This window comes from Pseudopipra pipra, chromosome 8 (assembly GCF_036250125.1).
Source record: "Pseudopipra pipra isolate bDixPip1 chromosome 8, bDixPip1.hap1, whole genome shotgun sequence".
Classification (NCBI taxonomy): Eukaryota; Metazoa; Chordata; class Aves; order Passeriformes; family Pipridae; genus Pseudopipra; species Pseudopipra pipra.
Genome location: NC_087556.1, coordinates 33,276,867 through 33,298,654, shown reverse-complemented (window position 1 = coordinate 33,298,654; position 21,788 = coordinate 33,276,867). Strand labels below are relative to the sequence as shown.

The 21,788-nt window shown below is 41.4% G+C and overlaps 1 protein-coding gene across 2 annotated transcripts in view; it reads right to left on the bottom strand.

Annotated features, from left to right (window-relative positions):
* The window catches only part of ADAM12 (ADAM metallopeptidase domain 12), a 179,543-nt gene that overhangs the window by 52,726 nt on the left and 105,029 nt on the right, over positions 1-21,788 (bottom strand). For both annotated transcript variants that reach the window (XM_064663550.1, XM_064663551.1), the window contains exons 5-9: positions 20,265-20,341; positions 7,840-8,023; positions 3,391-3,456; positions 2,478-2,549; positions 994-1,163 (exon numbers count right to left, since the gene is read on the bottom strand). In XM_064663550.1, coding sequence (XP_064519620.1) covers positions 994-1,163; positions 2,478-2,549; positions 3,391-3,456; positions 7,840-8,023; positions 20,265-20,341 — 569 coding nt within the window. The remainder of the gene's footprint in view (positions 1-993; positions 1,164-2,477; positions 2,550-3,390; positions 3,457-7,839; positions 8,024-20,264; positions 20,342-21,788) is intronic.

The window sequence follows — 21,788 nt, the reverse complement described above, 5'->3', positions numbered from 1 at the left end:
GATCCCTGAACTGACAACAGCACCCCTGCTATGAGGAACATCCATTTGATCGCTGTCCTTTGGGTTTACTGCTCTAACAGGACCCTTCTTGCCTTTCTTTTTTTCCCCTTTCTGAAATGGGGAATAAAAAAACATAAAAATAATGTCTCCAGTTCAAAGAAGGGTTATTGTAATGCAGTGGGAAGTTTATATGCTACTTGTTTTGACACACAGCCTAGAGTGTAATAATTCCAAACAAAGTATTATTACACATAGAGAGCAATCAAATATCTCAGGAGAGACAGTTTGGAAGAGCTCAATTTATCCTTATACAGCTAATGTAAGAAGTAAGGAATCCCTTTTAATTACTAAGACATCAGATATGTTTATCTGTTTAATACAAAGAATAGTTAATTTATCAAAATAATACCTGACTGAAGAAAGAGGGTTTCCTCTTACTTTTTTTTTTTTTTTTCAGGAGTGCTTTTACTTTCATGGAATCGTAGACTGGTTTGGGTCGGAAGGGATCTTTTTCCATTACTTTAATTCAACAACTAGCAGTAGGATAAAATATGCGTATGATTTAATTTCTAAGTCACAAATTCAAATGAAATGTCCAATTCAGGCTGCATTTTAATGTTTACTGAGGTCTTTCCACTAAGAAACAGGCTTCACACAGAGGCCTTTTAACCCTACATTTGGGTGAGGGCAATTTTTTCAGTAAAAATTTAGACTGAGCCCAGTTTAAACTTCTTGTAAATTCCTAAGTATTTAGCAGCTTATTACACATCTACTGTTCTACAGGAGCTGTGTTCAGGACAGGGTATTGCAGAGCTGGGCAAGGAAATTCATCTGCTGAAGGGCCCTGCACTGTATTTTTATGTCTGCAGAGGGGAAAGACAAACCCTCAGGATCACAGATGTTCCTTCCAACAGTGTAGCCAGTGGGGAAGGATTGATCACATCTATTCCCCAATCCCCAAAATCCTGATGTCAAGCATGGTGCCAAGTCTACCTTATGAGCTGGGCGTTGTCGTGGGGTTTACGAGGTAGCAGTTTTAGCTTTCTCCAGTCCAGAAACTCATGGAGGCTGGTGAAAGGGTCTTGAGAAATAGAGCACTTATCCATGTCATTCCACACTTCCACTCCGACCAGGGCTACCCGGATATTCAGTGGCCTGTAGAACTAACGGGGAAAGAAAAACAGAAACATGTCTCTAAAAACCGTTTTAGGCCACATTGGATTAGAATATTTCAACAGAAACATAATGAACCTTTCTTGTAGAGGTTAAAACAATGTCTTCTCCAGGGCAAAAGCGAACACCTGACAGGACTTAGACAAAGTATTTCCCCGTCTTGCAGAGGGGAGCCAGAGCTGAGATAACAATCCTAATGGGAGACTAATGTGGAGAAGGATTCCAGAATCGATCAAGTCCAGATCTGGCTGACAGTCTGAGAAAAACACACACTAGATCTTTGTCTTGTTTCTATGCACTACAGCCATTTGGATAACAGAGGCATTTGTCGAGCAGAAATTAAGCATGAAACAAAGAATATATTGCAACATGCAAAATTAGTTCTGAGCAGGTAACGTATAAACACCTGTCCTCCAGTAATAAGTCAGACAGACAATTATGGATGAGGTAGAGGTGTCTTCAGCAGCTTGTTTTTAATCAGGAATGCTTTTCCTTGAGCTATTGCCCTTGAAGTATCACTTGATAAGTTCTCAGATAAATTAAGACACTCTCAGTTATAATTTCACTATTGGACTCCTAATGTTTTCTGGCTGTATGGCCCAACAAAAATAAACTCCAATTTGCTCAAAAATCACCATACAGGACTCTTAGCCTTTATTGTTAAGAAATGACTTCAGAACAAAAAAGAATCTAGGGTATGTCTCTCTTATTGCTCTCAATACGAGCCATCCACTTCTGCTTCCTTAAACACTGTATATTTCTAATTCTGCCATTTTCCTTGGATTCTACATCTTATTAACTGTGTCTTCACAGGTCCTTTGCTGGCCTTACAGTTGGACCTTCCCTTGTTGCTGCAAAGGACTTTCTTCTCCAATTCCTCCTTAAAATAATCCTTTTATGTTCTATAAGCTGTTACAGAGGTGATTATCTCCACTCTCCTCCCAGGTGAAAAAGTCCTAGCTCTAAATAGTGCCTCTCTTTAGGAACAGTGCTTCCACAGCCCCATGCATTCCATAACAGCAGAGCAGAGCTCATGGCTTAGTATATTCAAGGGCATACAAAAGGTTTATATTTACTCTTCTGATTTGACTGGTTGGAGAGAAACATTGCTCTGAAACACTGGAGTGCTAGGAAAGCTGCAGGGTTAGCTCCTTGAAAGGGTGAGTGGACAAGGTTGTAAAAGGTGCTGATCTGAGCACAGTGTCTTTCTTAATTTAATACTAGAAGAAACACAAATTTCACAGCAACATCCCTCAGAAAGTGTAGTAAGGTTGGAAAAAGTGAAACAATCCTCATATTCCTACCTTATCAACGTAGTTTGCAATTTCTATCAGCCTCTGCTTGATTTTTTCCACATCTTTGCCTTGTCTCTGAAACTTGGAATGTAAAGAATTAGTGTACCAGCAGCACAAATACCACAGTTTCCCCCAACACCCACCTTACTCTGCCAGCACATCAGGGGTGTTTGGGAATTACAGGGTGCAGCCAAAAGCTGTCAGCAGACATGCTGGATTAATGGGAACACAGTCTGCCTCAGAAAAAGCACAAGCTATGGGATAGGACTTTGGATCTCATGAAAAGATTTTAAAACCTCTAAGTCTTACACAGAGATCTTTTAGGGACTGAGGTTTTGGGAAAAACACTCTTCTCTTAGTGGGTCTCGCAGTAGAGTGGTTGCAATTCCCTGACTGGCAGTGTTCAAGGACACACAGAAAAAATAATTAAGGAGCAAAATAATTCAAACCAAGATTTAGATCTTTGCCTGCCATTCAGCTCATGGGAACATTTCTACAGCCAATGCCTTTTCCTGGCTTTGAAGCTCTGTGTGCAAACCATCAGGAAGTCAGTCGTGTTCCGTGAACTGTGATTGTAAAGTGCTGCTTCAAAAGCACTGACAGCCCCACTGAGGGCAGAGGGAATGGCAGTGAGGACTTAACTTGCTCAAGGAGACCCTGGGCAGTGAATTAATATTTGGCTCTTGTTCAATACTGGCAGATATCCCTGTTATTTGAGAGTCAAATTCCATGAAGTATTGCAAGACATTTTACAATTGACTCGATGTTGTCCTGTCTTAATAACCCTAATTAGGGAAAATGATTTACTTCTGAAAACCATCATATTATTGGCATCATATTATGTGCAGCAAGATGGTAACTGATCTGAGTTAACCATTTCCTACCCATGCTTCCCATAACTATTTATTTTTAAGTTCCTTACCTCCCGATTATCTGCCACAATAACAAGTTCCACGTACTTCGTTGTCTTCAGAGTCTCCCTCTTGTACTGTCAAAAAATCATGAAAATTGTATTTTGTTTTCAGCCTCAGTACAGCAAAGTGCTTGCAAGAGGAGATACACATCATCTCAGATTTCCAAAGACTTCCCTACATATGAATTTGTGTTGTATTCCCCCTCCTCATGGAAGTTTTCCTTACTTACAAAAAACCCCCAGGATTTGATCACAGAAAGCAGAAGAGTGGTGCAAAATCTCTCTCAGCCTTTCAGCTTTCTGCAGTTGAAATGTTTGAGTTATCTTTCCTCGCAGGAGAATATCACCTCTAGCAGAAAGACCTTTGCTGTTTCTAAGGCACATTTAAAGAAATGATGAGATAAACTTCTAACAAACATTTCATACAATAGACAAACTGGCTACTAAGAAAAATGAGAGATAAAGGGTTATTGAGTGAAGCAGAGAAGAGGTCAAGAGGTCAACTGATAAATTATGTAGGAAGAAAAACCCAGGAATAAAAACTGCAGAAAAAAAGCAGAACGAACTGTCAGTGTCTGGGGAAGCAAATTAATACTCTAAAAATGGAAGGCATACATTGAATTTTGTATCTGCATATTCATATAAAAGAACTGGTCATGATACTTGCAGTTTTAAATCCAGGTCTAAAAGAATCACAATGTTTAGCTTAAAAAAAAAAAAAAGCAGTGAAGAAAGTGAAATGATTTTGCAATAGTACAAATCATAGTACAAATCCTCTGCTACCCTGAGTTTAAGTGACCTATTAATGCCTGTAAAAGTTTTGATTTACAGCAGCTGAGCATCTATTCTGTCATGTGTCTGGAATAAGACAGTTAGGGAAAAGAGGTCTCAGCAGAATATCTGATCTTCGTGCCAGAACTTAAGGGGCTTAAGCAGATGTCTGACCTACTACTGACCATGATGTCTTGAACTAAACCAATGCTCTGTAACCTAAAACATGACTAAAGCTTTCCAAAGAAAACTGTTCCAAAGAAAACTGTGTGATCTCCTAAGCTCAGCCAGTGCTGGACATTGCCTTCCAGCCAAATTTCACAAAGTTTTCTTCACATTATCTTTGTTATCTGCAGATTAATCATTTTGGATGTTTGGCAAGAAACCTCGTGTTTAGAGGAAAGTGAACAATGTAATCTCTGGTAACTGATTTTTAAACTCAGATTTAATAGCATTACACAGCCTTCTAACTGCAATAACTGGGAAAGTGTTAAATTCTATTTGGACCGTGTTTATGAACAGAGAGAGGAGTAAAATCTATTGTTAATGAACTAAACATCAAGGATACAAACCCTTCATAGGATTACACTTATCAGGGGGTCTGTCAAATGAGCTGAGGTAGATGTTCTCACAACTTCTGGTATTTGGGTTCTCTGTCCCTTTCTCGAGTTCTGCTGGAGCCCACTGTCACCTCCATGGGGTCATGGTGTGTGCACTGCCTTGGTGCACATGGCCCTGCCTTGTCTGCCCCACAGGGCAGCAGCAGTGCCTGGTGACGAGCTGGCTGGAAGCCAGGACACCAAGAAGTCAGTCTGTCCCCTCCTGTTGCTCCTGGAACAGCAACAGCTGCAGTGCAAAGGGCCTGTGATGTCTCAGAAGACTCCAGCAGAACCTATAGTGCTCTGGAAGAGCTTGATTTCATAGAATCACAGAATTATTTGGGTTGGAAGGGACCCTAAAGACCATATTGTTTCCACCCCCTGCCATGGGCAGGGACACCTTCCACTAGCCCAGGTTGCTCCAAGACCCATCCAACCTGGCCTTGGACACTTCTAGGGATGGGGCAGCCACAGCTTCTCTGGGCAACCTGTTCCCTACAAAATACATCAGACATGAGATGCCACATAAGGCAAATGACCACGTGGGTTTGGTTTGTGCCGGAATTGATCTCTCAGACACTAAAGTCTAACATTGTCCTGAAATTTATTACAAGATCCTGAAGAGAAATGTACCCACAAGGTGCCTCCCACCCTCTTCCAAATGAAGAAGAAAAGATGACCCAGGAAAATTCAAGTACAAAGATATAGGAAGAGCTCTGTTACATGAGTCAGTTTAAAACATTTACTTCTTACCAAGAATAAAACTGTTTGGACTTGAGAGAGTTTGCTGCAGAGAAATTGGCTGGCAGTGTATCATCACATAAGCCTCTGGTAACTGCCTTGCATAACAAATCTGTTCCCGAGATTTACCCAAAGGCTATGTGCATTCCTAGGATACAATATTTATTTATAAAATATACCCAATAATGACCTTTTTCAGCTTGCTCTCTGCAGCCAGCTGCATCAATGCACAGCCCACTGCCTGAGTTAATCCTTCAGGACTAAAATGGAAAGTCAATAATAAAGCCATGACAGATGTACAGATGGGGGGCAACGTGCTTTGTTCCACTGGCTGTCATCTTTCTCCCCTGCTTCTACCACACCCGATTCTACCACAAAACTGCTATCCCATGCAGCTGTAGCCATTCCTCATACCTCCCTGCCTGGGAATCAGCATGGCTTGGATTCACACTGCAGTGGTGAGCCTCTCTCTTTCTCTGTGACCCACTTGCCCCAAACAACTCACCTGCCTGATCTGTGTCCACCACCACAAGGCTTTTTGTGGCTACAGAGAAAATTCCATACTGCAGGTGCTTTTCTACGCATTGGCCTTGCTTTCTGTAGGATCCGATCTCAATGGAGCTCCGCTGGAAAACACATTCCCTGCTGTAATTTGAGGGTCCACTGAGTCATGAAATGACCCAGTATTTATAGTGCCCCGGCTTCAATGGGGCAAAACGTGTCTGCAGACATCTGTGCATCACCTGAATCGCTCTGTTGAGGCTCATGTTTGGATCTGGGAAGCTGAGTCTGCTGCGTGTCCCATCATTTATCTGTACTTACATCTAACCCAAAGGTTGGACTAACTCTGTGATACACTGATCTCACATTTCAGCTCTGCTCAACAAGGATTCAGTGTAGGTAGTTAAGTGAAGAGTTGGGAGAAAGCAGTGAACACAAATCTCCCCCTGAACTTAAGACTTGGTTTCTGCTTAAGTCTGTCACCCAGTGGAATTTGGAGCAGCCTTGTGTCTCCCTACTTTGCAGGTCACCTTTATTCAGTGTGTCCTGACAGCTTGCTTAGCTTATGACAACACTGAAATATGAAAACTCACTCCACACATTACATTTGACAACTTCCAAAATTCCTACATTAGAAGCGTATCCAAGACACTCATTATGTATATTGTACCTATCCATATGATGTGACTGTTGACAGGTTTTATAATTATGTCCACTGAACCACAGCAAAAATAGTTTTCAGATATTTAAAGTGAATTCTGGGATGTGGTTGAAGCCATCAACAAAATGTGAGAACCATAAGGGTAATAATAAATTGCTTTGACTGTATCAGTTTGTTACGTGCACACATTTTATTTCAGTGTTGCTTTGATTACTTCAGTAAAATTCAGTCAGAAGCCACAAAGAATTTGTGGAAACTTTAATAAAGTTATAATAAAGTTATGAAAAGTACTTTTCCAATGCTTTCAACCTATAGGTATTTTCAGAAATGCATTTAATTCTTAAAATGGTATATGCAGAGGCTAATACTTTAGATGTAATATTTAATATTCCTAAAATATAAAATAATTCTACCACACAGAGAATATCTAGGGATGTAATTTAGGTTGTTTTCCTTAACAATTGACCAGATGAAGAGACTTAGTCCTACATGCAAGTACAAATCCCCATATGTGACATTTAATAAATGCTGAGGGCAGATTTATATTATTACATAATTCCTGAGCACCTAAAGCAGCCTTTTCCACAATCCTCATCCAATACATAGACAAACTCATTGTAGTATTTCCTCTTCCTGATTTTTAGCTCATTTAATTTCCTACAGTTTCTATTAGCATTTCACATGAAGTGCACTTCTGCCTACATAAAAGCAACTACAATAATACATCTGTAAAATAATATGGTGAGAATCTGTTTTGTCTGCATAAAAGACCTTCCTACTAGAATGTAATGTTTCAAAACCTGATATTAGCAAAGCATCACAGCTATCAGGTTCTCCTCCACCTTGGGTGGGCAAGAGCTTTTCCAGACATTGCTCAGTATTCTTAGGGGGTCTTAAATTCTGGTTGTAATCATGCAAGAAGCAAAATATATTACCATAATATGGTGAAAATAACACGTTGAAAAGAAAGTAAAAAGCAAGTTATGCATGTAGAACGAGAAAAAGTAATAAAGCTTTAACAAGTAATTTCAAGCCTGCACTTAAGCAGATGACAGTTGATGATGTGGGTTCATGACTTGCTCAGCAGAGACTCTTTGTAACAGAGTTTTGACAGGCAGCAATATGGAAATGCTGCCAGAGATGTACTCAACCAACCAGACATATAAAAGTGCATCATCCACCTACCCTGCCAGCTTGAGAATGGTGTGATGTGTCATTGCCATCAGTTCTCGTGGCAGAGATGTCCAGCTGGTGGCCACAGGATCCTGGGGCTATTTTCAGATTCTCTGCTCGGTAGATCCTGTGTTCACTTGTAGCACCTTCTAATGGCTCCAGAATGTAGCTTTTGTTTCCAAACACAATAATTCCCCTGGGACAGAGGAGAGCAGAGTAAGATGCACGGTTTGGAACTACAACAAAGTTACAACAGATTTAATAATGATGGAGTATGAGAAAGCAAAACGCTGATTTACAATGTCATGGTCGAGTGGAGCAGGAAACATCAAAGCTGTGTATTTGTCATTGCAGCACACTGTACTTTAAAAAAAGCAATGGCTCACAGAAAATTTGTCTCTTCTGAAGTGCTGCACTGCAGAGAAAAATTATATTTGTGTTTTATTTGTTTTCCATTCTCCCGGTGATGCACTGCCATCGCTGAGGGAGACACGGAGCCTGTGCTTCTGAGGCCCCGTGGCAAATGGGAATGAACAAAAGCCTGGAGAAATGCCTTTGTAAGGAAAAGTACAGCCTGAAGCCATCCATTGTGGTCTGCAGTGAGCATTACACCTTTAGACCAAACACTGATGGGAGCATTGGCTCTGCCAGATGAAAGAGGCATTGCGGTGTCGAACGGTTATTAAATATTGCACAGTGGGGCAGCAGAGGGAAGCTCAGATGTATTAACAGTGGATCCCTGTTTAACTCATTTTACTGCCCAAAATAATAATTTTGACAGCAATAGCACCTGCTCTCTGAGGATCTCAGATTTTCCATCAATGAAAAAGCTCTTGCTGCACTACTTTCAGCTGAAAAGAGGAAAGACGGGTTAGGAAGAGAAACAACACGGTGATCCAAGAAAGATGTGGAAGAACTTAGGACATGTAGCAATTCTGGGTTGCATGTGCTGCCTCCTAACCAAAAGCCTCTCCCCTTGTATGCTCCAGACAACTCACCAAATTAAAAAAACCTTCTTTGGTTCTTGTGCTGGGTCCTGGCCTGTTATTCTAAGATGCTACAGCAAAACAAAGTTGACAAAAGATTGGATATATGACAGTCTGAGAGAGTTGGGGCTGTTCAGTCTGGAGAAGAGAAGGCTCCAGGGAGAACTTAGAGTGCCTAAAGGGTCTCCAGGAGAGCTGGAGAGGGACTTGGGACAAGGGCCTGGAAGGACAGGACAAGGGAGAATGGTTTCCCACTGCCAGAGAGCAGGGTTAGATGGGATATTGGGAAGGAATTGTTGGCTGTGAGGGTGGTGAGGCCCTGGCACAGGTTGCCCAGAGAAGCTGTGGCTGCCCCATCCCTGGAAGTGTCCCAGGCCAGGTTGGATGGGGCTTGGAGCAACCTGGGCTAGTGGAAGGTGTCCCTGCCCATGGCAGGGGGGGTGAAACCAGATGATATTTAAGGTTCCTTCCAACCCAAACCATTCTGTGATTCCATGATCTTTCCAATTCTAAGGAAGCTGCTCGTTCAGCCCAGCCCAGCAAACACAGACAGTGTGGTGTGGGAGTCCATGGTCTGCACATGCTGGAATAGGATTTCTGGTATCATATGACACAAAATAAGATTATCTCCAGCAAGACCTCTGGAATAACTAATTGTAATTATAGACTAATAAACTAATTGCAATTGTAGACCCCAAAGTAAGAAAACTCTTGTACATCAGGACTGGCACAGCATTAGAAGGCAGGCAGTAGGTTTGCAGACAGGGCTCAGGTAGAAATTACTAAGTAAGGAAGGAATTTAACATTCTGTGCCTGACCATATTCTGCCAACCGCACAGGAGGGTCCTACATAATTCCTACATGGAGCTGGACATCAGGTTTTGTTGGGTACCTGTGTGACTATGCAAAAACAGTCTTTAAAACCCACTTCTCTTTACTAAACTATGGATAAACATTTGTTTGTGAGGTAGTGTAAAAATTCATCAATTAGACACTACATTGGACACTACACTTCATTATTAATTTCTTCCTGTTATTAAATTATGAAGGTTTTCAACCCTTAATTTGAACCAGTAATTACAATGTACCTATCTGGATCTCCATGAAACTTTTAATTGGCCAAGGCATTCTTCCTCAATTCCTGCTCTAAACTGCTCTATACCATCTATATGCTATTAAACAGCAACCTTTTTCAGCACAAAACTGGCTGCATTTTATTAGTATGTCTTGTTAGAAGTGTCTGCCCTTTTTATTTCTGTCTGTATAGCAACCAAGGTAAGATACTACAACCATTTTGAGACCAATACATGTCACTGTACAATTCTTCTGCAGAAAGATAAAAAAAAAAAAAGGCAAAAAAAGAGAAAGAAGAAGGACCCAAAAGCAGGCTAATGACACTGTAAAGACTCATTTAAATATAAAAAGCAATATTATTGGGAAAAAGTTGCCTTAGCTATTCTAAGAAACTCAAAGTCTTTGGTCTCCTAACCAGCTAACTGCAATATTCGTTCCAAGCTGCAAAATCTTGCTACAGAACATCATTGACACCAGTTCAACCAAGCCAACAGACAAGCATTCCACTGTTCCTAGAGCAGCTAAAAGTCCAAGAGAAAAAAGAAGACTGGAAAGCCATGATATTAAAGCCTGTACAACAGCATTTACTGACGTGAACCGAGGCTCAGGGGCCGATAATTCATTTCTAGCTTCCTTAGCACCCGTGGCAGATCAGGTAAGATATATTCCTCAGCCATCACACAGCAGGCTGTGGGTGATGGATCACAGCTGGAAAAGCAGGACTGATTTATCACAGGGCCTTTGCAGCTCCAGCCAGGATACAAAGAGCATCCGTGACATACGAGAGACCTCTGAGCAGGTCACCCCCGATTTGAGTAACCTTACACCCCACACTTCTAAAGTATTATCAGACCTGCCTTGCTCCTTGGGGAATTTAGGAAACTAGGACAGTGTATTCCCTTTACTCCAATAACCAGCAACTCTGTAATCAGCACAATCAAATAAGGATTGCTGTCTTTGCCTTGTGCAATTAATCATTTAATTTTGGAGGCAGCTGGAATGAGCATTGGAGGCAGGAGTCCATTAGTCACTGTTTGAAATGGGCCAGCCCTGTACTGGCAACTCAAAACCAATATAAAACCATGAAGAGTTTTATTTTTAACATTAAACTTATACTTCTCAGAACATTCCCTTTAAAAATTAGAGACTTAAATAATTTTCTTTAGTTATAAACACTCTAGGAAGGGAGAGACTTAGAAGTATTCTTTTACTGGGTAGAAATCTTTCCATCTTTTTTTTTCCCTATTTTAAAGCCAGCATTTTGTTTTCAGGAGTTCATATCCAAAACATGCCACATCAGTGCCAAGTCTCCAAAGTATCCCTTGAATACCCAACTACTGTCTAAAATAACTAAATAACTATTTATTTACCCCTCATTTTCTTCAGTTGAAGAAGATATGGACTATTGATCATATACCAGTGATTAATTTTGTTTTTTACTGAGCGTATCAGACTCAGGGCTGTCTGACTTCCACCCCAAGCATGAGCCTTTAAGGACAGCTCCACCTTTGCATGTGGAGCACTCCCATGGTAAAGAAAATCTGCAGATTAGGCATAAAGGCAAACATACTTTTCATTTAAGGCACACTTATCCCTTGAGTGCTGCCTACAGGATATCAGCACTTGGCTTGTGACCATCTGTAATAAGATAATGAATATCAAATATGAATTTTCTTGGCCAGCTCTCTGGTTTTGACTAATTTTCTTTTCCTACAGTTGCATTTTCCCCCCACTGACCAGTGCCAAGCACAGCACCTTAAGAATGTAACTAGTCAAAAGCTATGGTTTCTTTCTTTCTTTGGTCTGAACCAAAACAATCTACCAGTCATTCAGTAGTAAGAATTTGATGCAAATAAAATAAATCCATCACTACTGTTTCCCTCCACTCTTGTCAGATGTTTCAAAGAAGCCTCTGTTACTCCTCCACCAGTTCTGTGTCTCCCTCTTGAACAGAGTTCTCTCACATTTCTGAGTCATCCTATAGACCCCAAAGTACAAGATGGTACAACTTTTCTATTTTTCAGGAAGTATTACTGTTAAATAATACAAGGTTTTCCAATGTGACAAATAGTCAGTATGTTAAATTACAGATCTCCAACCGAAAATCACACAAGGAAGCCCAAAGAGACTTCATCAACCTCCCTCAGTGAGGGCTCAAGAAGTGGATGGTCCATAAGACCAACTTCTACTGAAATATGTGGGATTTCTACCAGTACTTCTACCAGGCAAAAAAACTTACCAGAATTCTCAAGCTAGTGAATATTTGGGAAAAAAAAATTGCAACATAAAGTATTCCATTTTTGGTCTCCAGGTGTCTACTTCGTGCCATCTGAGTTTTCCCCAATCCCAAATCAAACTAATGCTGGGAAGTCAGAAAGACCTTGCAAATGAGCTGAGCAGGAAAGAAAGGAGACAATCCAAACCCTATCTAACCCTATCACTCTGCCTTTTTCATCACTGGTAGCAGAGAGGGAGGAAAAAATCTCTATACCATACAGCATGTCCAGACAGTGGTTCACAAGCTCCAAGCCAGCTGGAAGCAGCTCCAGCGTAGTCTTGAGCCTGAGCTGATTTTTTACTCTACCTCTCAACAGTGTTTGATTCCTGCTCATGCCTGGGGGTCAGCACCAAACCAACCTCAGCCACATGGCTGATGGTCAGCTCTGGATGTGGACAACTCGTTGGTCTTTGCCTACTGTACTCCCTTATATGGACACATGGGGAACGTGTCTATGAGATGGGAGAACTCTCTCCATCTCAAAGAAAAAGAAATTCAAACATAACTTATATAATTAATTTGCTATTAATTGCTATTTAACTTGCCAGGAGTCTCTCAATCAGGGTGAATGTAATTTTAATGGAATAATTCCACTAATTAAACTGTCAATAAAGTCAAATGTGATACCTTTTTTTTTCTCTTAAAAGAGGAAAACCAAAACAAAAGCTACAGCAAGACCAGTCATATTTCATAAATCAACAGACTTTAGGAAATCTCAAAAATATAAATGGGATTTTTCTTTTCCAACTTGTCAGCAGAAGCAAAGGCCCTGCCAACATAAACCATCAACACATACTTGTCTGAGAAATTGTGATGCTGAAGTAAAACTTGGCTAAAACAGCATTATATGAGACTATTATATATTATTTTGCAGCACTATCCAGGAGAAGTTAAGTCAATCGATAAACCTGAGAGCCACAAATGCAATTAAACATTTGGTTTTAATGAAGCTCACAGTTATACTCATTTCTAAACAATAATAATAAAAACCTCTATTACAACTGGAAGAGGAATGTTCTCAGTTTGCAAGGAATTAATTAGAGGGCTCTCCTGCTCACACACCACACACTCACAGACACAATGAAACCTTGCAGTGCTCATGTGCCACCTAAAAACCTGCAGGATCTTCATTCCACAATCAATGCCACAGCTTCAAAAGGAAAAGGGCTGATCCCACAGTTGTGCCACGGATTTCAATCAGTTTTAGGTGGAGAGGTACCAAAATTGAAGCCTTGTGACCCTGGAGTGCTGTTCTCATGATACTCATGGTGCAGCAATCCCTCCCTGCAGGGTTTCTCTGCAGGCAGCATATCAAGAGGGGATCCACACAGTGAGAGGGCATTTTTGTTTATTTTTCTTCTACATTCTTCATTCTCAGGACTTTGTCTAACAAATTCCCAGGCAAGTAAGCAGGCAAACAAACAAAAGAGAAAGAAAAATGAAGTGGCGAACGAAAACTTCACTTTTAGGCTGTTTTAATAAGTTGCAGATGAATATGAGTGGGATAAATGAGCAAGATGATCTATTGACTGTTTTTCTAATAGGATAGCTGATATTTAGATATTTTCCAAATGGCTTGGTTATTCCTTAACTTTAAAGAACTGGGAAATACAGAGTCTAGAGGCAGAAATACTCCTGTCTCCATCACTGCCCTGGAAAGGCAAGTCACCTCTTCTGCATCAGTTCCTCACCTTTAAAAAGGGGTAAATTTTAGTAACCACAGACAGTAATTATCTATTGATGAAGAACACAACAAAATAGACCAAAAAACCCCGTTACCCTACTACACTGCACAGCCAGATTCCATTAAAATAACCAACCTGACCCAAAGCAACGAAGGGCAACATCTCAAAGGCAGGTGAAAGCAGTAGCATTCTTGTTTTTACATATTGCAGGAGTGGTGGAGGTGCTCTCACTCAGACACATCATTACTCACACGGGAGGTTTTTTTCCAGCCCATGTCTTTCATTAACCTGAAAATATATTCTCTAGCACAGTGTCTGAAACATGGTCATGGCCAGAGACTACTGTAGCAGACACTTAATCCTTTCTCAGTGCAAGACAGATCTGTGCAGAGTGAATGCAGGTTGGTCTGCAACTCTGATGCCTGGAATTTAAGCAAGGAGCTACTTGAATGGAAGGTAATAAATGCAATCTCATGTCCAGCATTTGTGTTGCAAGAAACAATAGTTTTGTTGTCACAGAAAGTGTCACGTGTGGGTTCAGCTGGGAGGGTGACAAACCAGACCAAGGGAAGCAGAGAAAAATGAAGGAGGAACGAAATGCTGGCATCAGTGTCAATTTAGTGAGCAGGTTTTATAGCACTCTGCAGGAAACAGTGTGGCAATAAAGGGTTGATTCAAACTTGCAAATCACATTAAGTGCCAGAACCAGACTGGGTGGAGAAGGGAGAGGCTCAAACAGCCAGGTAATATCATCCCTCACGCCTGTCCTGGCAGGAGCAGTGATCCCTATGCACGTGGGGACAGACTGCACACAGTGGTCACAGGATGGACATACTGTTCATGTCAGATCCCAGAGGTGATTGTGATCCAGGAGCTGTTCACCCCTCCAGCAGACAGCACTCAGAAGCTATGAAACTCCAGAAAGTGAATGGATTTTAATGCTAAGCTCAAAATCCTCCAGTAGTCTCATGGTCAGATAAATTACAAACCACATGGGATGTTTATGTGAGCTAAAAGCTCTTCAGAAATTATGGAGGAAAAGCACACATCCAAACCAGTGCTTTTCTCAACTGTGATTTCCTCCTAACTTAACTTTTGGATGAAATCTCCCCTTCCATGGGGAAATCATGCTTGAGAAGTCATGAGGAATTTATACTTTTTTCTTTCCTCACTGGTTTCCTACTTCCATTCCTTTTTTGAATAGTTGATGTCTGGAGTGTCACATTTAAACCCCTTGTTCAGCTGACTGTGTCTGGGATACAGTGAATTCAGCCAGACTATTTGAAAAATGGATGGCCCTGGTATTGGCAGCCTCATGTACCATCACTGTGTAATCCCAGTGAAAATGAGCATCTATTCCCTTCTGGGGCCTTATCCCATCCCTGCCACTGTGCACACAGACTCTTGCAGCTGCTGACGAGGCGGGACAACGACTGAGTACTTTTTGAGTGTGTGAATGGGTTTATTATCTAGGAATTGGGTAACTCTGAGGGGTTCTTAGGCTATTTGAACATGTTTTTGATATTTCAGAAGGAAAAGGCTCCCTGTAGGATTTATGGTTTTAAACTACTGAGGCATTTCTGAGAGCATATCTCAAGCTCTCCCCCCCCCCCACAAGAGGTCACTGCAGATGCCTTTGTGGCTGCACATTCCTGTGCCAGGGTCCTGTGCCAGCCCCTGGACCATGGAGATTTCTGCTGCAGTTTTCTGTGTGTTTGCTGCATTCTGCACTCAGAGAGAAAGTAATAAGGGAAAAATCATTCAAGTCTAAACAAATTTATCGCAGAAGATGTGAGTGGTGGCCATAGGCCAGAATTATTTGCTAAAAACTTGAAGGGCCTCCAGGCTAGATAAACAGGAGGGTATTTCCTGGGGGCAGGAAGGAAACGACTTGACTTTGTGATACCTTCAACTTCCCTCAAGCCTTGACAGTCTAATTGGCTTTCTTATCCAGATGGAGGCAGCAGAAATCCTGATTACCTATTGTTCCCATTCCCTGCATTCAGCATTTGCTATCTCCTCTCTGCCATTCAGCCCTTCCTTCTCCCGAGGAGCCAGCAGGATACAGATTATGGCATGATTATATTCTCTCCTAACCTGCATTTTAGGCAGCTATCAGTGTCAATCCAAGTATTTATGCCATTGTACTCCTGTGTGAAATGAGGAGCTTGAATGTTGTGTCTGTGAGGATGTAACAGCTGGAATACCTGTGTGTCTGTGTGTGAGAGAGCCAAGCCTCCTCACTCATCTTTATCTCTCACCCCTCTATCTGCCTGATAAATGTAAACTACTCAAAACTGTCTTAGTTTTCAGATTTTGCACTTGATTCTTCCTCATCACAGAATAATCACGTCATGTTTACAACTTAATAACACATCTCAAATGCTCAACCATGTGGTTGCACTGTAAGGGAGACCTTGATGGTTGCAGTAGGTCAGAGCTAAGTTCCTACAGCTCAGCACCCCATCTCTGGCCTTGGCCAACAGCAGATATTCAGAGGTGAGATATAAGAACATAGCAGAGCTCCCCTTCCCAAATTGCCTCATCTTTTTCAAATATACTGATACTTTTTTCATTGACACCCACCTGTGACAGTGAGATCCAGAGCTTCATTACGTGGAGAATAAAAAAAAGTACTTTCCTTTGCTCTAAAGTTCCATTTGATGTCTCCTAATTTTGAGGTTATGAAAAATATTCAGTAATTGTCCCCTCTTCAGCATGATATTCATCCTGCCCCTTTTCTCCGTCATCTCCTTTCAGAAGTGACAAATCCTAGTCTATTTTCTGTCCTTGGATAAAAGCTGTTCCCTACCTTTGATCATAATTTTTGCCCTTCTCTGTACCTCTTCTGGATATAATGCCTCTTCATTTTTTGAGGTGGGGATGGGGAGGGGAAATCAAGAACTGCATGCAGAATTCAAGACATGAGTACCCTATGGATTTATAAAGTGGTAATGAGGGGTCTTGTTTTATCTTCTATTTCTGTCTCAGTAATTCCTATGATCCTTTTTGCTTTTTTGCCTACTGCTGAGCACTGAGGCATCAGAGCACACTAAAGTGGGGAACCTTTTCTTTATGACTTGTTTCATGTCTTTTAATGAACTCTCCTAATCCAGAGGAAAAAGACACAGTTCCTACCTATTCACACCTGGAACAGTGCCCAAGGTGCCTGTCTAGTGGGAGTGGGGGGATATTAGTGCTCTGAGATTTCAGGGAGATAACAGCCTGCACTTCCTTTCAATAGATGTTTTTCAGGCACCTTAACTCCAGCTCCACGTGACAGCTGTGGGTAAAATCATTAAATGAATTTCACAGATGGAGAAACTGAGACGGAGAGATTTGTCTGATTCACTTAGAAACTGTCACAAAGCCAGGAACAGAGCCTGAAAGTGAGACCAGCCTTTCCTTCCACTGGCTGCTCCAGGGACTGTCCTCACCTGGGGCTCCACGGCCACACAGTATTTATGTCCCTACTCCTGCACCTTGCAGTCTTTAGCATGCCATGCAAAAACAAGAGTCCCTGCTCCAGTACATCATCCCATCCTATCCTATCCTATCCTATCCTATCCTATCCCATCCTATCCTATCCTATCCTATCCTATCCTATCCTATCCTATCCTATCCTATCCTATCCTATCCTATCCTATCCTATCCTATCCTATCCTATCCTATCCTATCCTATCCTATCCTATCCTATCCTATCCTATCCTATCCTATCCTATCCTATCGTATCCTATCCTATCCTGTCCTATCCTGTCCTGTCCTGTCCCATCCCGTCCTGTCCTGTCCATAACTATTCTTTCAAGCTAGCAAAGTTGCCAGCCAAGTAAGCCACAATGTACTTTTGAACTGTCCTATTTCTCCTTGTATTATTTCAGACTGGATCACATGCAATAAATCAGAGAATCAAAGAATGGTCTGGGTTGGAAGGGACCTACAAAAACCATTTAGTTGCAACCTCCCTGCTATGGACAGGGACATCTTCCACTACATTTTTCCACCTAAATTCTCAAGGGATGCATTGCCACAACAGTTTTTTGGTGGCACAGGTGAACTGTGAGCCTGATTCTGGAAGGTGCTTAGTGCTCTCAGGACCTCAGCGAAGCTCTTCAGGATCTCACATCACTTGGGCTTTTATTCCTGACTGGTTTTAATGAGAAGGCCTGGATGGTTCATGGAGCTGACAGTGAATTATGAAGCCTTTTAATAGACATCAAGGGCATGTAGTGATAGATCAAAGGACAAATGTAGTGAGAGGACAAGGAGAATGGCCTTAAGCTGAAGGAGGGAAGATTTAGCTGAGATTTTAGGAAGAAATTCTTTGTTTTAAGGGAGGTGAGGCCCTAGCACAGGCTGCCCCATCTCTGGAAGTGTTCAAGGCCAGGGTGGACAGGGCTTGGAGCAACCTGGGATAGTGGAAGGGACACCCCATTTACCAACCTCAGCAGCAAATGCAGCAGCTAAATGGGCACAGACACTGAGGTGTATCCTCAGCTGATCTCCTGCTAGAACAAAACATGCATTGCAAAGGAAACTTCTGAAACTTTGTCTTGAAAAAGATGCTGTTCCATTTTTTTCCTGCGGAGAAGAAGCCTAATACTGTCAGCTTGCACTCTGGGGATTTGTCTGCAGTAGTGCCAGATGAGAGAAAAGTGTCACTGCCAGCATATGCTGCCTTGACATATCTGACTGCCTAAAACTGGGAAACAACTCTGTGAGCTCGACAATTGTAAAAAGAGCACATTAGAGAAGAAAGAAAATACTTCTAATGTGGAGGAGAGTATTTTCTCTTGAGAGTTATGAATTTTTCAGGTAGCTCTGAAACAAAGACATCATTGCAGACCCTCTCCCACGTGGTACGAGTTTTTCCCTGTGGACCTTACAGCACTCTGATCCCTTCGACTAAAATACTGAGAGCACTGTATTATATTTTTACATATAATTTTAAATTTTGCATATATTTTTACAATGAGAATGACAGGTGAATGTTGACTGCCACGATCCATGCAAGGGGTTAATTAGATAAACTTGTGGAAGGTGCCAGATATATAGAGAAGCACCCATAAACCCCCTCTCTCTGTGGGAATGAGTCAGAGGAATCCTATCCACATACAGCAAGTGGGTTATTCCCACAGGGAGAGGGGTCCTGGTAACCAACTGTTTGCTCTCTCTGCTGCTGTCAGTCCCAGAGCTCCCTAATAAAAGCCTTGACAATACCACTATTGCACAAAATGCAAAATCAAGGGAAAAAGATTCCAGCTACTCATGCTGTTTGTAGATAAATTAAACATAGAAAAGGCTGAGACAGCTGGAAATCTGACAGGAAAACTGGGTTTTCCAGGGAGAACACTAGAGCCAATTTACAGTTAATTACTGTGATTTGGAACAGCTCTGTGAGTAAATTCCAGTCTCTGATTGTCCAAGTAAGGAAGATAATTGTTTCCTGAACTGTGTCCATTGTGTACTTAAAACGTTGTCAGCCTATTCCTTTCTCAAACTCGGAAGAGGTTTGGTTTTTGGTGATGGGGATCTGCTACTCTTCTGACAACAAGCAGCTAAAATCCTAATGCTGAGCATCATCATGAGGCCAATTATTGAGCCACCTCTCCTAATGATGAGGCTGCTGGACATGCATGAGTGCACAGCTGCAAAGCAGCCCTGACATCAGTGGTGAGACAGTTTTTGGGGACAAGGAGGACTGGAAGGCCACCAGGCACTGCCAGCCCAAAAATGTGCCAAGCACCACATTGCCACAAAGGGCATAGAGAGGCATGTGCAGCAGGAGAGAAGGGATGGCTCTTGGAAAACCCCCCATCTATTTCTTTTTTTTTTTTCCTCTTCAGAGCAACTATGGGGAAAATGATTTGTAGAGATTGGGCTAACATTTGAAAATGAGTAGAATCATGGAATCATTTATGTTGGAAAAGCCCTCTAAGACCACCAAGTCCTACCATTCCCCCAGCACTGCCAAGGCTACCACTAACCCATGTCTCCAAGTGCCACATCCACATGTCCTTGAAATCCCTCCAGAAAGAGTAAATCCCTGCCCTGGGCAGCCTGTTCCAGTGCTTGACAACATTTTCAGTAAAGAAATTTTCCCTGATGTCCAATCTAAACCTCTCAACACAACTTGAGGCTATTTCCTCTTGTCTTCTGACTTGTTACCAGAGAAAACAGACTGATTGACCCCCACCCTCCTGTCAGGGAGTTGCAGAGAGCAAGAAGGTCCCTCCTGAGTCTCTTTTCCTCCAGGCTGAGCCCCCACAGCTCCCTCAACCACTCCTGGTGCTCCAGACCCTTCACCAATACTGATACATTAATTAAAAGGAAAAAAAAAAAAAAAACAAACCAAAAACCCCCCTCACCATGTTATAGGGTGGTTTCTTAAGCAGAATTAGTGAAATATTGGCTCACCTGAGTCCAGAGCAGGTGCTGAGGCTGACAGAGGAGTCGGGGTCCCCTTGCACAGTGCCATGGTAATAGCAGTGACCCTGATGGCAAAAAACAGAAAACATTTCAATAGTCATAAATGCTCTTTACCCTCTATTTTTTTTTAATGTGTTTCCATCCCTTTTATTTCAAAGGGATTATCAGTTTCAGGTTACAGCATTCAGGATCACACTGACAGTGCCTTCCATGTCCCACAAAATATTCACTGTGCTTAACAGGCCAAATGGTTCCTAAATGGAAACCTTGGGTTCTTTGTAAATCCTAAAAACCTAGAGGTTTTTTGTTTTGCTTGAGTTTGGATTTTTTTTAAGAGGGTCAATGGTGTTTAATTTATGTGACTGACCACCTTTTCCTGTGTTATTTTATTTAAAGCTACAATTTGGAATATTTTATAAAATTAATCAGATGAAAAAATCAGCTGCCACATTTCACTTCTTTCTATAGACCCTTATTTTTATTTAAAAGCATTTACACCTTTGTATCCACATAAGGGATAAATATGTATAAAGAAAAGTATAAAAAGACAATCCCAACCCCATTATTTGAAAAAAAATCACAGAGCAAATGAAAGGGAAGGGAAACAGGCTGGAAAGGAAATCTTTTATTGAATTACCCAACCAAATAGCTGCATGTTATTAAGAACAACCAAGAATAAGAGGGTCTTCTATTTTGAGAGGCAACTGTCCAATTTAATTTTGTGGCTCGGTTATTGTATTTCTTTAATAATTCACTGCTTGCAAAAGGCACCCACAACAGAGATAGTTTCTGAGCATACACACATATCTGTCTGGAATCAAGGCTAATTTTATTGTTGACTAAAGGTTATATTACATTCCCAATTATGTGACTGGCTGGAAAGCAATGACTGTGTCCCGTCCAGCGTTTCTTTTCTCATGGCTCCTTTGAATGCCACCTGGAAACCGAAAACACTGTTTAAAAGGTTCCTCTCTTATTAGTGCAAAGGAAAGTTATCAGTCCTGCTTCAACCTGACAGCCATCTCACTGTGCCTTTTTATTACTTGGTCCATTCACATCCATCCAGCTGCATTAATTAACCTTTTCAGTCTGGGGCCGTGGTTTTCACTTACAAAGCCTTCTAAAGACCACCTTGATTTTGGTAAAGAAAGCAAAAGCCATAAAAATGCTGGGCAAGATGTAATGACTCGGATACGAATTTTCTGCAAATAAGGTTATACCAGGAAAAATGTTTGTTTAGAGCATCTTTATTTCTAGCATGAGCAACTGAACACGGCACAGCCACATTGGACTTGCTAAATACAAATCTCAATAGTTTTCTCAGTGAAAGAAGCGGCAGAAACAGGATAATAGTGTTTTACTCTTGGGTGTTTTTATCATCAGTCGTCATAAAGAGTCAGTAACATATTAGCAAGGATAAAGCCACAATGGAAGGGAAGGGAGTCATAGACTGAGTTTTTGGGGGAGAATCACTTCAGTCACAATTGCTATGAAGGTTAAAGTTTTCAGTGT